At 40.4% G+C, this 18,152-nt stretch overlaps 1 protein-coding gene across 2 annotated transcripts in view; it reads right to left on the minus strand.

Annotated features, from left to right (window-relative positions):
• The window catches only part of AMOTL1 (angiomotin like 1), a 147,724-nt gene that overhangs the window by 56,223 nt on the left and 73,349 nt on the right, over positions 1 to 18,152 (minus strand). For both annotated transcript variants that reach the window (XM_045019665.1, XM_045019661.1), the window contains 2 exons: positions 16,555 to 17,461; positions 1,733 to 2,021 (listed from right to left, as the gene is read on the minus strand). In XM_045019665.1, the coding sequence (XP_044875600.1) occupies positions 1,733 to 2,021; positions 16,555 to 17,461 (1,196 nt within the window). The remainder of the gene's footprint in view (positions 1 to 1,732; positions 2,022 to 16,554; positions 17,462 to 18,152) is intronic.

Here is an 18,152-nt window from a genome sequence, read left to right on the forward strand (position 1 = left end):
CAGGTAAGAAAATGGAGCCCTTTTAAATGACTGGCCAATGAAGGCCTTGATTCAGGGAAGCGTCCCTATTCAGGAAAGCATTTATTCACGTGTTTAACTTTAAGCACGTAATTAAGTTCCATGGGACTTAAGCATGTGCTTTCCTGTGTCAGGGCCTAATGCCACAAACTTCCAGAGCACCAAAAAAGAGAAAGAGAATGCAATTACTAACCAGTGTAGAGTGGTAAGACTCTTCAATTAATACATTTTTTGTGCATCATACTCAAATATATTTTATAAAAGAAAGCAGCCTTTGTAAAACCAACATCTGGAATCCAACCCATTCAAAGAATATTTTTTGTCCAGGGAGGCCATACAGAGGACACCATTAAAATCTTTACAACTCTTTACACAAAATTCAGTATGGGGCTGGAACTCTGGCCTCAACTCTGAAAATCTGGCCCATGAAGTTCAAAGTGGATATACAAAAGTCCTGTCGATTGTTCAGTGGTGTAAAATCTTCACAGCATTTTCCTTTGCACGTAGGTAACATTACTATTATATTTGCAGTATTTCCTATACTTAGGGTATGTCTATACTGCAAAAAAAGGTGTGTTCTTAACTTGAGATTGCTAATCCACATTAGATAACTCAGGTTAAAACAGCAGTGAACACACGGCAATGTGGCTTTTAATTTCGGTTAGCAGCTTGAGAGGTGATCCTGGGGTTGAACACAAGGTAGGTACGTAATTGTTTATGCCCTAATATGTACAGACCATAAGAATTCTAGCACTGAGTTAAGCAATCCACTGTAAGCCTGGACAGGAGACAGACACCAGTGCCCACTCTTTGGCAGTGGGTCTCTTTTTTATGTATCATCTTCTTGCTCGATTTTCTTTTTTTCCGTTTTCTTCTATTGTTGCTTTAGACAGTTAGCTAGACAAATAGGCACAGTGGCGGAAATATGAACAAAATCTTTAAATAATTATTTTACACAGTCTGGGTGCCATTAGATTGGGTATGTAATGAGGTCAAAGGAAGCAACTCTGAAAATCAGGCCACCTATGTAGAGGCCTTAAAAATGGATTTAGGCACCTAATTTTAGGTGCCCATGTTTTAAAACTGGGCTCTGAAGTGGGTTTTTTTATTATTATTATTTAATTTAAAAACAACTCCTCAGAAAAGATTATCAAACTCCCAAACATCAGTCAACCCACAGTACTGGTGTGTTTGTTTCTTCTGATAAAAGAAATCTATCAGAACACGCAAGACCACACAGGACAGGTTTTGTTGTGATCACTAAACATATTTTGCTCTTCAGTTATGTACACAATGTTGCTGATTATGCTACACCTGTAAAAAGGTGCTAGCTGTAAAATGCCATGTATTCAGACGCTGCACTCCAGAAGGGAGACTACCGAAGGAAGTTTCCCTAAGGCAGGCATAAAAAAGTTGAAGTAGATGCTCCCAAGAAAAGAAAACACAGCACGCCTTCTGAGTAACATCTTCATGGCAAAGGAGTCTGCATAGCCTACTGTATTGGAATCACAGTCCATCCAATGACTGGCAAGGACTTACAGAGGGCCCACTTGGCAACAATAGGAACCACAAACCGTGTTAGGCAATTTGAGTGCCTCATGTTAGGAAGGGTTACTTAGATCACCGCCCGTGCCCAGGAGGGCAATAGACACACTTCAGACACACTATAATAGGGGCTTGCCTCTTTTATACCCTGTGAGAACATTCTACGTACCTTCTGAAGTTTGTCTGCCTTCTCATAGTATCCCTCCAGCTCCTGCCGCAGAACATGATTCTCCTCCGACAGCATCTCCACCATTTGCTGCGCTCGCTCCACAATGGCATATGCATCAGGTGTGAGCTGCTGGCTCGGTGGAGTCGCAGGTGGAGGCTGGGCAGTTACAGCTGATGGGAGCGGTGGCAAGGTTGCTGAGTGCAGTGGGCCAGTAATGGAGGAGGCCTGGGAGGACATTGGACTGTGCTGCTGTACCGGCACCAACGGAAAAGCAGGTTGACATTGTCGGCTAAATAAAAGCAAATATGGGAAAAGAATTATACCAGCCCAGAGAAACTGCCCTGAAAACATACCAGCCATCTAGATTGTAAGGGCTTTGGGATAAGGCATGTATTTTTACTACAAGTTTGTTCAGCACCTAGCAATGGGACCCTGATTTCTAAGCAATACCATAATATAAATCACAACAACTGTACTCCTTGTAAAGCATCTACTCACATGTGATTGACAATGATTTATATATTTATCTGGATCTCTCAAATGATAAAAAGGCATCCATCCAAAAGCACTGGGTATCCTGCTTTTGCCTAGATGCACAAATAGTGTCACAGACTTCAGACACCAACGTAATTCAGGAGTACTGGCTGATGGATGCTAATTTAAAAATAAACAATATATTCCTTAATCTTTCCACCATTACCTGCCTGGAGCAAGTCGGTGAGTAGAAGAGGTGAGCAATGTGATGTTCCTGAATAGCTTTAGCCTAGCAAAGGACAGACTGCTGCAAAATGGCTGGCTGGACAACCCTGATCAATTCTTTCAAATCATCAAAGTCATTTTACAATGAGAGACCTCATAATGATTGTATGAATAGGCGAGTTATATTCAGATGCATTAATCTATCCATTGATCTTACTGAAAACAAAGAGGTGACTTGATCATGGTCTAGATGTATCTACATGGGGATATGTTTTCTGACAATAGAGGTCTCTTTAATTTAGCAGATAAAGGTATAATAAGAGCCAATGGCTGGAAGTTGAATCTAGACAAATTCAGAGTGGAAATAAGGTGCAGATCTTTAACAGTAAGGTTAATTCTATCTTAGCTACTTATATGTCCCCATCTCCATAGTATCTGGCTGTCTCACAATCTTTAATGTATTTATCCTCAACACACCCCTGAGCCAAAAACTCCAAAGGTAATAACAAAATGTTGTTTAAGTACATCAGAAGCAGGAAGCCTGCTAAACAACCAGTGGGGTCCCTTGACGATCGAAATGCAAAAGGAGCGCTTAAAGATGATAAAGTCATTGAAGAGAAACTAAATGGATTCTTTGCTTCAGTCTTCACGGATGAGGATGTTAGGGAGATTCCCAAACCTGAGCTGGCTTTTGTAGGTGACAAATCTGAGGAACTGTCACAGATTGAAGTGTCACTAGAGGAGGTTTTGGAATTAATTGATAAACTCAACATTAACAAGTCACCGGGACCAGATGGCATTCACCCAAGAGTTCTGAAAGAACTCAAATGTGAAGTTGCGGAACTATTAACTAAGGTTTGTAACCTGTCCTTTAAATCGGCTTCGGTACCCAATGACTGGAAGTTAGCTAATGTAACGCCAATATTTAAAAAGGGCTCTAGAGGTGATCCCGGCAATTAGAGACCGGTAAGTCTAACGTCAGTACCGGGCAAATTAGTCGAAACAATAGTTAAAAATAAAATTGTCAGACACATAGAAAAACAAACTGTTGAGCAATAGTCAACATAGTTTCTGTAAAGAGAAATCATGTCTTACTAATCTATTAGAGTTCTTTGAAGAGCTCAACAAACATGTGGACAAGGGGGATCCAGTGGACGTAGTGTACTTAGATTTCCAGAAAGCCTTTGACAAAGTCCCTCACCAAAGGCTGTTACGTAAATTAAGCTGTCATGGGATAAAAGGGAAGGTCCTTTCATGGATTGAGAACTGGTTAAAGGACAGGGAACAAAGGGTAGGAATTAATGGTAAATTCTCAGAATGGAGAGGGGTAACTAGTGGTGTTCCCCAAGGGTCTGTCTTAGTACCAGTCCTATTCGATTTATTCATAAATGATCTGGAAAAAGGGGTAAACAGTGAGGTGGCAAAGTTTGCAGATGATACTAAACTGCTCAAGATAGTTAGGACCAAAGCAGACTGTGAAGAACTTCAAAAAGATCTCACAAAACTAAGTGATTGGGCATCAAAATGGCAAATGAAATGTAATGTAATGCACGTGGGAAAAAATAACCCCAACTACACACACAATATGATGGGGTCTAATTTAGCTACAACTAATCACGAAAGAGATCTTGGAGTCATAGTGGATAGTTCTCTGAAGACGTCCGCGCAGTGTGCAGTGGCAGTCAAAAAAGCAAACAGGATGTTAGGAATCATTTAAAAAGGGCTAGAGAATAAGACGGAGAATATCTTATTGCCCTTATATAAATCCATGGTACGCCCACATCTCGAATACTGCGTACAGATGGTCTCCTCATCTCAAAAAAGATATACTGGCATTAGAAACGGTTCAGTGAAGGGCAACTAAAATGATTAGGGGTTTGGAACGGGTCCCATATGAGGGGAGATTAAAGAGGCTAGGACTTTTCAGCTTGGAAAAGAGGAGACTAAGGGGACATATGATAGAGGTATATAAAATCATGAGTGGTGTGGAGAAAGCAAATAAGGAAAAGTTATTTACTTGTTCCCATAATATCAGAACTAGGGGCCACCAAATGAAATTAATGGGCAGCAGGTTTAAAACAAATAAAAGGAAGTTCTTCTTCACACAGCGCACAGTCAACTTGTGGAACTCCTTACCTGAGGAGGTTGTGAAGGCTAGGACTATAACAGGGTCTAAGAGAGAACTAGATAAATTCATGGAGGTTCAGTCCATTAATGGCTATTAGCCAGGATGGGTAAGGAATGGTGTCCCTAGCCTCTGTTTGTCAGAGGGTGGAGATGGATGGCAGGAGAGAGATCACTTGATCATTACCTGTTAGGTTCACTTCCTCTGAGGCACCTGGCATTGGCTACTGTCGGCAGACAGGAAACTGGGCTGAATGGACCTTTGGTCTGACCCAGTATGGCCATTCTTATGTTCTTATGTATTATCCCCATTTTACAGATAGGGAACTGAGGCATAGAGAGGCTAAGAGACTTGCCCAGTATCACACAGGAAGTCTGTGACAGAACAGAGAATCAAACATGGGTTTCCAAAGTCCCAGGTTAGCATCCTAACCACTGGATCATCCTTCCTCTCCAATTACCCAGTCTCCATCATCTGCAGCCGTATCTACTTTTGCTGAAAGATAAGTTCTCAGATAACTACAAGTTATTGGAGTCGATGCAGGAATCACTGGATGAATTTCTGCATCCTGTGTTATGCAAGAGGTAATAATTATCCCTTTTGGTCTTAAAATCTACGAATACTGTTATGTGTACACCATATTTTTTGCTAAATACACAATACCTGTGATCAATATTGTTTTCACAGTGTACGGTGCTTCTCAAGGAGGGAAAGATGGGATTCTCAAAAGCACTTAGCATTGGCTACTTCTGCTCCCACTGGAATCAGCATACCATTGACCTCAGTGGGTGCAGAGTTAGACCAACACTGAATGCTTTTGAAAATCCTACCTAAAAGCAAAGGTCCAAATAGTAACGCGCTCACCACAGCCTAATAACAACGCCTAGGCAGGTGGCCTGTTGGCAGTTCACAAGTATCTTAGCTTATGCCTTGATGGACAGAACCTGGTTGAAATAGGAAATGTCCTGAAGCAGCAAAGGTGCCATTACACAAGCGGGATGGGAATGGGCGGCAGGGCAGACTTAACCAGTAAACACTCATGAGGCTACTTTGTGTGCTGAGTACATCATCGCATTAGTGAATTTTTAAAAACTTATTTGCTAGTTCGCTAATGATTAAGTTGGCACAAGAAAGCAGGTCAGTGCCAGGAAAGTAGAATTCTGATAGGCACCAAATACATCAGAAAATAGATTTGCTGCCATTGTTATACTATAGTTTTGCTTCAGTGTTGCTGGCAGAACCCCTCTCCTCCTGGCCTCCTCACACTACATGCCACATCCCACATATGCCACATAATGTTTGATGCTAAAGCGAGGTCACAGAGCATCCAAGGGAAAAGAAATAAGGGAAGCTGTAACAAGCAGAGCCATTGTTAACTGAATGGAACACTGTCTGGAACTGGAAATTCTTCTGCACTGCTATATCAGTGATGATATCATAGGGGCTGGGAAGTTACAGCAACACTGTTCTCAGTATTGATTATACAGTAATGGGAAGTAAACATGATGTATTCTGCTTGGGCTGAAGGGTGCGCAGTGCTCCCTTATGTGGAAGGGTCACAGGTGATACTGCTTGGAATGTTATGTTGCTCTGCCACAGCTGTCTCCTTATCACCAGCAAAATCAGAGAAAGGAAAGGACTGTGCATGCAGGCCCACGTGTTGTGGGGGAACCTTTCATTCCTTTGCAATAGTGTTTGAGGTTGGACCTATACCTGGTCAACCAGTTATTGTGAACTGATCAGTGTGGCCTTCAGACGTTAGACTGTATGCCCCTGAGACAGGGACCAGGGGTCAAGTTTTGACCTCAGTTATTGTTCACTGGTTTACATCTAGATTGGGAACAATTTATTTTGATCCCTGAGACTTCCTTATAAATTCAAATATCTTAGCACATAGAAAGGTGGGATATCACTGAATTAGAGGTCATCAACAGAATTTAATCCTCCTCTGGAGTGATAATCTATGGGCCCAAGTAGTTACATGGGTACAATTTTCACTATAGCCCGCAATTCCACAACCATGACATTTGCAGCATTTTACCTCTATTTTTGTGAAGATAACCTAGAAAATGTGAACCAAGTTTAAATTGTATTGTCTTCCAGAGTCTGCAAACAGCCTGAAACAACAGCTCGGAGAGGTTTGAGCTGCTTTGTTCATCTCAATGGGTCATTAACTGTGACACTGAAAGGTGGCAGTGTAAATGTAAACATTGTTAACTCTCTCATTACTGATCACTTCAGCAGAAGCATTTAGTGTGCTTATTTACAGCCCCAAATTACTATCCAGCCCTTCCCAGGTGTATACCACTTTACACCAGCAGAAAATCTGTCCCTTAGTTTTATCCACGCTCTTTCCCTTTCCCGAAAGCTTCTCCTTAACACCATTAAGTAAGTCTCAGACTGTACTCCAAACAAGAACTACCACATTTCCTAAAGATCGCCTGCTGAGGCCATTTTGTTACTGCCCTTTTCATCATCACACTCTGTTTTGTAAAACCTCATAGGAAACCACCAGTATCCTGTCCTCGTCAGGGAACTGAAATTTCTTCTTATTTCAAAAAATTAACAATATAAAAATAGTATGACCAATATTATAAACTGGGCTGAGCAATAAAATGTCACATACAATATTATGAACACCTCAGATATTTCCAAATGCAACCTAGTAAATGGAACGTTACTAGTTTATGTGAGGCCTAGTCTAACACTTAATAGTTTTATCAATATAATTATTTCAATTAGTGTTTATTTTACCCAAATAGTTATCCTGGAAAAAGCCTTAGTGTGGACACAGTTATACCAGCATAAAGAAGACTTCTACCAGTATAGTTAATTCTCCTTCCTGTACCGGAATAGCTACACTGGTATAAAGCACCTATATATTGATATACCTGCATCCAAACTAGGCGAGCTGTACCTACTTTAACTATACTGGTTAAGCCCTGATTGTCCTATTTGGGGATTTCTAACCTCATATTGGTTTTGCACTTTTCGGTTGCCTTCAGCCTGTCTAGGTTTACATTGAGAAGTGAGGGGAGAAGCAGGCCCAGTTAATTCAGTCATTCCTGATTTTCGAGTTATTCACCCCAAGTTACTCCTTGATTTATATCCATGTGAGAGCAGAATCAGGCCATAGATTCTGCACAGGCCAGAGTGTATTGGACATTGTCCTAAGTATTTTCCATCTTGAACTTGTACAATTTATGTCGCTTCTTTTGTTGTATGGCTGGTAAACATAATGAATTACTGATGAATAGTTTGTTCTTTACTGTTTACAAGTTTCATTTATCCTAGGTTTCCTTTGAAGTTTTTTAAAACTGAACCCACTGTTAAACTTCTGGGTGCATGTACAATACATATAACACAACAATCCAAAAAGCAAACTGGCAGTTAGAAAAAATAAGATTCCCTGATGAGGTTAAATACAGTCCATATCCAACCCCTCTACTTAATGCCTGAATGAATAAAGAAATGTGGCCAGAAAGTCAACAGAGTAGTCCCTTGGACTAATAGGGCACACAAATACCAACGATTTTCCTTTATTTTTTTAGATGATGATTTTACTCTGTACTAGAGCTGGCTGAAATTTCCTGTGTAAAAGGTTTTTCATGACAAAATTGCCTATTTTTTAAAATGACTCTTCAAGAAAAATCATCAAAATTATAGACATTTTCCACGTTTTGCAAAATTTCCAGTGATGTTTTTATCAATTTTTTAAAACGCTTTTGTCAAAATTGTTTTAGAACTCAATGAGTTTTTTTGTTTACTGAAAACCTGGTTTTTTGGTAAATGAAAATTTTTGATACGAAATAATGCAACACTACTTTGGGGAATGAAAAATGTCAATAATGATTCTGATAATTTTATTAATTTTTCAGTTTAAAACATTATGAAAAATAGGTCCACTTGGAACACTTGGTAATTTTGAAATCATTTTTCAACCAGCTTTGCTCTCATTTTTTTTCCTTATAACTCTTTTACTAGTGATTGCACTTTGTTAGTGTTGTCAGGATAGTTTTGTTGTTTGTTTGTTTGTCCTTTTTGACAGGCATTTAGGAGGGAAGGCTATGACAGCTACAGAGGCAGCAGCAGTAGTGACCCACAGAATGAAGATGACTAGATGTGGAAGCTGCAGGATGTACAATCTTCTGGAGAGGGTACTTGAAAGGTGCTTCGTTTATATGAAGTGCCGCCTGATAGACCTAAAGGAAGAGAAGGCCAGAGGTTTGGAGATGCAGCTAGAAACTATGGTTGAGTTTCTAAGGGGATTTGAACAGATGATAGAGAGAAGAAGAGAGAAGGATGAAGGGAAACCTCAAGACTTGCAGATCAGAGAACTGTGGATGAGAAAAGTGGCCAGTGAAAGCATGTGACTATGAGACCAAGGCAGAGGAAAAGACCGGCTAGCGAAGGAGAAATAGAACTGAGGAATAGGTTTGCTGAGTTGGAAAATGGAAGGAGGCAGGCAGGCAGTAATGGAAGATGGAAGAGCATGGAAGAAGAGAAAAGTGGCTAGTCCTACAAGAAGAGGGGAAGAGGCATGGATGGAGGTTATCATGGGCTGGAGGAGGCTGAGCCTCCCCAAACACCAGGAAGAGGCAGGTCTATGTGACTGGGGACTTCCTACTAAGATGAACAGAAAGGCCTGTCACCAGAGCTGATCTGGAGAATACAAGTGTATGCTGTCTGCCTGGAGCCAATATATGGAATGTGGACCTAAGGCTGAAGAGGAGCCTAATGGGAGCAGGCAAGAATCCACTGATTGTTCTTCACATGGGGACAAAGAATACTGCTAGATTCTCGTTAGGGTGCATTAAGGAAGACTACACCAGGCCGAGGAAAATGCTTAAAGAAATGAAAGCTAAGGTGATCTTCAGTAAAAACAACGAGGAGTCCGGTGGCACCCTAAAGACTAACAGATTTATTTGGGCATAAGCTTTCACCCAAATAAATCTGTTAGTCTTTAAGGTGCCACCGGACTCCTCGTTGTTTTTGTGGATACAGACTAACACAGCTACCCCTCTGATACCTGATCTTCAGTGGGATTCTACCCATACCTGGAGGAGGAGAGCAGAGGCAAGACAAGATTATGATGATCAACGGATGACTCGCACAACAGTGCTATGAGGAGGGCTTCGAGGTGTTAGATCACTGGAAGGTGTTCACCAACATAGGACTGTTCTCATGGGATGGATTCAACCTGAGCAGGAAGGGAAACAGACTTCTGTGATTGAGGTTGGCACAACTGATGAAAAGAGCTTTAAACTAGGAATTCAGGAGAGGCAGTTGGGAGGTGCTCGTGTAATCTCAATGCTTCATTCCAATATTTGAGCAGCAGGAAAATCACGTGAAAGAGGATACAGCAATGGAGAAAGGAACAACAGAGGGTAGGAAAATGGACATCAAGAGGAAAGATAGTGCCAATACCACTGACAATAACAGGTATGTGATACTGGCAGTAAAGTGACTGTACCTAATTGGGCGAGAAATCTGAGTGAAGCCAAGCAGAAACAACTAAGATGTCCGTACACCCATGCAAGGAGCCTGGGTAACAAAACAGAAGAACTAGAACTACTGGTGCAGAAAGTGAAACCAGATATTATAGGGATAATGGAAACATGGTGGAATAGCCGTCATGACTAGAATACAGGTATTGAAGGGTATGTGCTGTTCAGGAAAGACAGAAATAAAGGTAAAGGTGGTGGAGTAGCATTGTATATTAATGACGAGATAGACTGTACAGAAACTGGAAGTGATGGAATGGATAAAATGGAATTTGGGTCAAAATCAATTGGGGAAGAAAGGTAACAGAGGTTCCACTTGGATAATGGTTGGGATCTGCTACAGACCCCCAGGATCTGATCTGGATATGGATATTTTAAATGAAATAAATACTAAGGCTGTCAATCGATTAAAAAAATTAATCGTGCTGTTAAACAATAATAGAATACCATTTATTTAAATATTTTTAGATGTTTTCTACATTTTCAAATATATTGATTTCAATGACAACACAGAATACAAAGTGTACAGTGCTCATTTTTATTACAAATATTTGCACTATAAAAAACAAGATATAGTATTTTTCAATTCACCTAGTACAAGTACTGTAGAGCAATCTCTTTAGCATGAAAGTTGAACTTACAAATGTAGAATTATGTACAAAAAAATAACTGCATTCAAAAATAAAACAGTATGAAACCTACAAGTCCACTCAGTCCTACTTCTTGTTCAGCCAATCACTCATAGAAGTACATTTCTTTACATTTGCAGGGGATAATGCTGCCCACTTCTTGTTTACAATGTCACCTGAAAGTGACAACAGGTGTTCACATGGCACTGTTGTAGCCGGCATCAAAAGATATTTACGTGCCAGATGAACTAAAGATTCATATGTCCCTTCATGCTTCAACCACCATTCCAGGGGACATGCATCCATGCTGATGACGGGTTCTGCTCGATAACAATCCAAAGCAGAGCAGACTGACACATGTTCACTTTCATCATCCGAGTCAGATGCCCCCAGCAAAAGGTTGATTTTTATTTATTTATTTATTTTGGTGTTTCAGGTTCTGTAGTTTCTGCATCAGAGTGTTGCTCTTTTAAGACTTCTGAAAGCATGCTCCACATTTTATCCCTCTCAGATTTTGGAAGGCACTTCAGATTCCTAAACCTTGGGTCGAGTGCTATAGCTATCTTTAGAAATCTCACATTAGTACATTCTTTGTGTTTTGTCAAATCTGCAGTGAAAGTGTTCTTAAAATGAACAACATGTGCAGGGTCATCATCCAAGACTGCCATAACATGAAATATATGGCAGAATGCAGGTAAAACAGAGCAGGAGACATATAATTCTCCCCCAAAGAGTTGAGTCACAAATTTAACTAACACATTATTTTTTTCTAAGCATCATCAGCATGGAAGCATGTCTTGTGGAATGGTGGCCAAAACATGAAGGGGCATACGAATGCTTAGCATATCTGGCACGTAAATACCTTGCAACGCCGGCTACAAAAGTGCCATGTGAACACCTGTTCTCACTTTCAGGTGACATTGTAAATAAGAAGTGGGCAGCATTATCTCCTGTAAATGTAAACAAACTTGTTTGGCTGAGCAATTGGCTGTACAAGTAGTAGGACTAGGTGGATTGTAAGCGCTAAAGTTTTACATTGTTTTGAGTGTGGCTACGTAACAAAAAAAAAATCTATATTTGTAAGTTGCACTGATTTCAATTACAACAGAATACAAAGTGTACAGTGCTCACATTATACTATTATTTTTATTATAAAATTTGCACTGTAAAATGATAAACAAAAGAAATAGTACTTTTCAATTCACCTCATACAAGTACTGTAGTGAAAACTTTATCATGGAAGTATTTAATACATTTCAATTGGTATTCTGTTGTTTAACAGTGTGATTAAAACTGCGATTAATTGCAACTGATTTTTTTAATCATGATTGATTTTTTTTAATTAATCGTGTGAGTTAGCTGCGATTAATTGACAGCCTAAGTTTAGATGTAACAAGTTAGAGGATGCTTTTCTGTATTTATTTATTTATTTATTTGCTGTTAATCTAGTTTGTTCATGATTGTCCTCCACTGCATCTTCTGATGCCACACATTAGTGACATGGATGGGATACCTAGATAATTAATCTACACTAATACTCTCTGAACAATGAACAAATTGGGATGAGGAGCAATTGTCTGATGCTTTATTTTAATCAGGATCATTGTGGGCCTAGAAATAAAACGATTTCCTATGACGAAACCTGTGAGGACTGATAGTCATGCATTGAAAGACTACAGCAGTTTGTTGATGCTTATGGTGCAGCATAACAAAACGGTAGCATTCCCTTCTGAGACCTGTGGGAAGTAAAACCTATGCACATAGATTCATAAGTGGAATCAGCAGCCTGCCAAGCTCACAAGTGTGCATGTGGCACAACTGAAGAAGCCAAGTCAATTTGGAACAAATCTGGATGATGGTTCGAGGAACTATTTGGTGTGTGGTTAGAGATGCCAGCCATTTGCTCACAGATGCTGATTTTACATAATCCTGAGCTGTGGGATATCACTGTGTCAGTGAAGACTGTGGCAAAAGACATGGAAGATAAAATGGCCCAAAATCAGAGTGATGTTTACCAAATCAGTGCCACATTAGCCCAAGGCTGAATCCTCATTTTGAACGTTTCGCCTGTTGCCAAACAGACCATAAATTGTCATTTCAAAGGGGAGCTGTATCAGAAGTACCAGAAAGAATGACATACACAGTCTATGTGCAAAAGCAAATAAACTGTAACAAATCCAGATGCAAGAATAAAGTAGTTCAAACTGTTCCTGAACAATTATCTGCCAGTGACAGAGATGGTGACTGTTTAAACACTGCCAGTAGGAATATACACACAGAAAATAAACCCCAGAAAAGCTCAGCTATCATATAGATGGGACCAGAAAACATCTGCTCAATGTGCAGTGGCAGTCAAAAAAGCTAACAGCATGTTAAGAACCATTGGAAAAAGGACAGATAATAAGACAGAAAATATCGTAATTCCACTATATATACACTGATGGCATGCTCACCCGTTGAATATTGTGTGCCGTTCTGGTTTCCCCATCTTCAAAAAAATATATTAGAATTGGAAAAGGTACAGAGAAGGGCAACAATTAATGATCAGGGGTATGGAACAGCTTTCATCCGAGGTGAGGTTAAAAAGACTGGGACTTGTTCATCTTAGAAAAGAGATGACTAAGAGGGGATATGATACAGATCTATAAAATGAATCGTATGGAGAAAGTGAATAGAGAAGTGTTATTTATTTACCCCTTCACATAACACAAGAACCAGGGGTCACCCAATGAAATTAATAGACAGCAGGTTTAAAACAAACATAAGGAAGTATTTCTTCACAAAACGCACCATCAACCAGTGAAACTTGTTAGCAAGGCATGTTATGAAGGCCAAAAGTATAACTGGGTTCAAAAAAGAATTATATAAGTTAATGAGGATAGGTCCATGAATAGCTATTAGCCAAGATGGTCAGGTATACAACCCCAGCCTCTAAGTGTCCCTAAGTCTCTGACTGCCAGATGCTGGGACTGGACGACAGGGGACAATGGATCATTGACAATTGCCCTGTTCTATTCATTCCCTCTGAAGTATGTGGCATTTGCCACTGTTGGAAGACTGGTCTAGATGGACCATTGGTCTGACCCAGTATGGCCGTTATTATGTTACCCAAATGAGCAGTCTCATTGAAATCAGTGGGACTACTTGTAAGAGTACCTGCTCACTGGTAAGCAATAAGGAGTTCACAAACTGGGCCCAAACAATTTCACAATCAATTAACCTCACTGTATCATTCCCACTTTGACACAGAATTCAATGAAGCTCTGCCACATACACTGGAGTAAGCTCTGAGGTTTAGTATACAGGGTCTTGCCCAAAAAATATTTAAAGAGACTCAGCAGAACAAGCTCTTTGGTTACTGAATCAGCATTTTTCATGAGCTATAAAAATCAAGCCATCACCCTTTTATGTGGAGATTAATCCCTTTGGTGTCTGCAATGTTTGTTAACATAATGAATCACAGCTGGAATCCTGTTACGCTTCCTGAGAATATAACCTGAACGTGACCCCATTATCTTGCATTTCCCATTCTCATATAGCTATTTCTTATCAGCAACAGGGATTTTCACTTGGCTCTTATAAGCATAATTTTCAGCTGAAAAATTACACAAACTCCGGAGAGTTAATGCTGGTATTCAAAACAAATGTTTAGCTGGTGAAATTCAAATAATGTTCCCAAGTCTAAACATGTGTAAGGGAAGACTGGCAGGCCACCAGTGCAGGCTCGTGCTTGCAAATAAAGCGGCAAGGTCCTGATCCTGAGCATCCCCACCTGGCAGGATCAGATTTTATTTAATCAATTTCTACAACCATTGTACTATTTGAATGAGCAATCATCTTTACCAGCCCTCATTTTGAAAACAAACAAGTTACCTACAGTATTTCAAACACTCACAATAATGTTCTGATTTCTGCTTTCCAAAAAAAAAAAAAAATCAGAAATGCAGAGCTGGACCTGGGAATTCAGACCATACTCCAGCTTTACCGTGGGCCAACGCTGAGGAAAGAGGAGGAACTCTGCATTGGGAGTTAAAGTCAAAGGAGCTTCAAGGATTTATGGGTCAATAAATATCTAATTAGACCACTTTTAACATGGAAAATATTAACACATCATCAAATATGTGGATTTTTAAAGTCCTCCAGATCCAAGGAGGATGGAGAGATGTTGTTTGGGGAGACCAAGGAGGAATTGCTAAGAATCATGGGGTGAAACAGAGGTTATACATATCAGGAAAAATATCCTAACAGTGCGGTCCATTGGACTATGGGATAATTCCCCAAGGAATGGTGGAAGCCTCATTGTTTAAGGCATACTCAAGGCCAAGCTCCACCTTCAGACAGGAGCATGAGAATTCAGTAGGCGCTGTGATGCTTAACTGGTTTCCACTAACTCTCAGGAGTCAGTCCACAGAAGGTAACATTTTAAGATGACTTTTTATGCACTTTGAGGGAAAACTCACCCCTGTGCAGAAGGTCAGCACAAGGGACTACGCGCCACATAAGCCCACTTGTGAGGATTTCAGTGGAACATAAGAGGCACACAGGGCCCTTTGCACAAGACAGCATTTTACCCTCTGAGTGAAATTCACACACAATGAGAACAGCCTGAAATAAGCAGGTAACTCGTTACCTCACGGAGTTTGGGTTTATGTTTTTGGGGTTTTTTGGTTTTTTGGGGGGGAGGGGTTCACACTCTCATTTAAAAAGAACCAACACACTATTTCATTTTTTTTAATACTGCTTGACTAAATTTTTTAGGCCAAATCTCAGCCCAAAGCATTTTTTTTCTTACTTGTGAACTACAAACAATTGACAAATAGGGTTTTACAAAGGTAGCACTGTGCCCTTTAATTTAGAAGCTGAACCACAGTAAGTGTTAGAAAGTTTATGGCACCTCTAACTACCTATGGTGGTGACCTACAGCTTTGTTGCTTCAAATAACCTACATTAAAATGGGGACATCTGTACAGCTTGGTATTAGATTAACGATGAAGAATTACATACCTAATTGATGTTTTTTCTACTATAATTCAATTGTATAAATATATCCAGATACTTTTACGTTTATGCGTAAAGTGAAATTAATAGGAATTAAGATACTGAAGAACTTCTAAATACAATATTAGTTTTTGAAGAACTTTAGAGCTCAGAGATGATCAGAATATTGGACCCAATTCTGCTCTCAGTTACAGCAGTGTAAATCCAGAGTAACTCCATTGACTTCAGTGGAGTTAATCCAGATTTATGCCACTGTAACTGAGAGCAGAATATAGTCCACTGTATCTAAATATATCATCAGTGTTATAATCATGGGGCCTGATTCCCATTTACACTAAGGCCACTTTACACCATTCTTCCAGTGTAAAGGGCCTTGAAATGGGAGTAAATTATATTTACATCCATTTTACGGCTCTTTTGCACTGCTAGTTGTATAAAATGGCCCTAGTGTAATGGGAATCAGACCCATTTTTGTTTATATAGGATCAGAACCCGCACAAGCCAACTGGAGTTATTCCATTGATGTCAATGGGCACAGGATCAGGGCTTGTACAACTGCACTTTCACTTATCCCTTCAGAAAAGAGTTATTTATGACCTACACAGCATATTTCTAGGTCTGTGGGAAAGTCTGGTGCAATTTGATTCCTTAGTTCAACTTGTTTAACGGGAAAAAATGCCCACAGATGAACTCACTCGGTTTTCTAGCGTTACGGAGCTGATGGAGTTCACCTTCAAAGCTAAGAAGCCGGGTTAAAAGAGTAGGTCTGTTTGCTTAAAAGCATCAACAATGTCAATTTAAAAAAAAGTTCACAGCCAAAGAGTATTTACACAAGCAAGGACATCAAAGGCCAGGAGCTAGAATTACCTTGTCACACCATATTCTGGGGGAGGCTGGTATCTGACAACTGCTCCTTCCGTTCTTGCTGGCAGCGGAGCAGGGTAGGAGGGTTTGAGAATCTGCATCATCCCCGAGTGCTGGTCATTATAAAACAACCCGTGTTCCTGAGTCTTGCTGACTGGTGACACCACCTGCTTGGCTTTGAAGGGGTACTCAGGCGGGGGACCTCTGGGATCCATTCCTTTGCCAGAAGGCTGAGCGGGTGGGGGTCCTCCAGTTTTGAAGCCTTTGTTACTCCCTGAGGTAGGAGGGTGTTGCTTAGCACCATTTCTCTCCAAGGACAGCTGCATTATCCTCTCGCTTAGAGATCGGACATGACCCTGCTTAAGTTCTTTAAGTGCTTCATCTTTATGAGCCTGCCCACTGTTGGCCCGATTCACAGTTGCTCTCCCTTCCGTTCTCGATTTCTGATTGGACACTCCAGCAATGTAAAAACTTGGGCCAACAGCACCTGGCTGCTGGCCCCTAAAAAACTGGGACTGGGCCTTCGCCTCCTCATAAGTTGGTAGTTCTTCATTGTTCTGATGAGGCTGTGTGGCCCTGGACTGTTTCTCCATCACAGTATTGTCCACCTGATGTTCTTGCCCCTGAGGTTCCTGGCGTGCTGACTGCTGGAGCATTTGTGGGTCTTCTTGTGTGAGGTTTTCTGTGGAAGAAAGTGTGCTTGTAGTGCTGTTGGATGGTCCTGCGCTCCCTGTGGCCTGGTGCTGAATTGCCAGCAGATTCATGTTCTCATTTGGATTGCCATACCTCAGCTGCTCCTGGATCAATCGCTGTAATACTGTTCCAGCTGCAACATCCTCTGAACCTCTCATTTCCACCTCTGAGATCCCAAGGAAGTTTGGAGGGTGGAAGTTGCAAAGAGGGTCCTCAACTAAACATAGAACAGAAGAAAGTCAGGATTTATATTTTCTGATGACACCATTATTTAAGGCTGGCAACTGCTGAGAAATCATCTAATCCTTTTACACTATAGTACCCTGCTTCCTCTCCTCCTTACCAAACAATGCAGGATAACCGTGGGAAAACTCTGAAATGCTATTAAAAATAATGAGGTTGTACTGGTGTAATTAAGAGCAGAATCTGGCCATGAATCTACTATCTTAGTCCAGTAATTTGATTTATTTCTAACTATCTATGCTATCTCTACATGATTAACAGTAATTTTGACATGTCAGTTCTAACAAGATGATAGGGTGACAGATGCACTGCTACGTAAATCAGATCTGCTTATACAGTACCTTGGCTGCTCTATTCCCAGGTGTCAGGCACCTTAGAAATATCACAGCTAGGCCGATTAGATAAAATATATTCCATAAATGACACAGAAAATAAAAAGGATAGTGCAATATCCTGAGCCACAGGAGGACGGGAGCTAAGGAAAAGTCACAAATCTCCAAGTACTGTATTTGAGTGGGCCAAATACCACATTAATTTGTACGCTGTGAAACTCATTGACTTCAATAAGGTTGCACAGATTGTGCAAAATACTGACTATTGTCTGAATTGATTCCAATCCACTTTTCCAGCACTTGAACCCACTCACCTAGTTTTCTACTGGAAAC

Source organism: Mauremys mutica, chromosome 1 (genome assembly GCF_020497125.1).
Source record: "Mauremys mutica isolate MM-2020 ecotype Southern chromosome 1, ASM2049712v1, whole genome shotgun sequence".
NCBI classification, from domain to species: Eukaryota; Metazoa; Chordata; order Testudines; family Geoemydidae; genus Mauremys; species Mauremys mutica.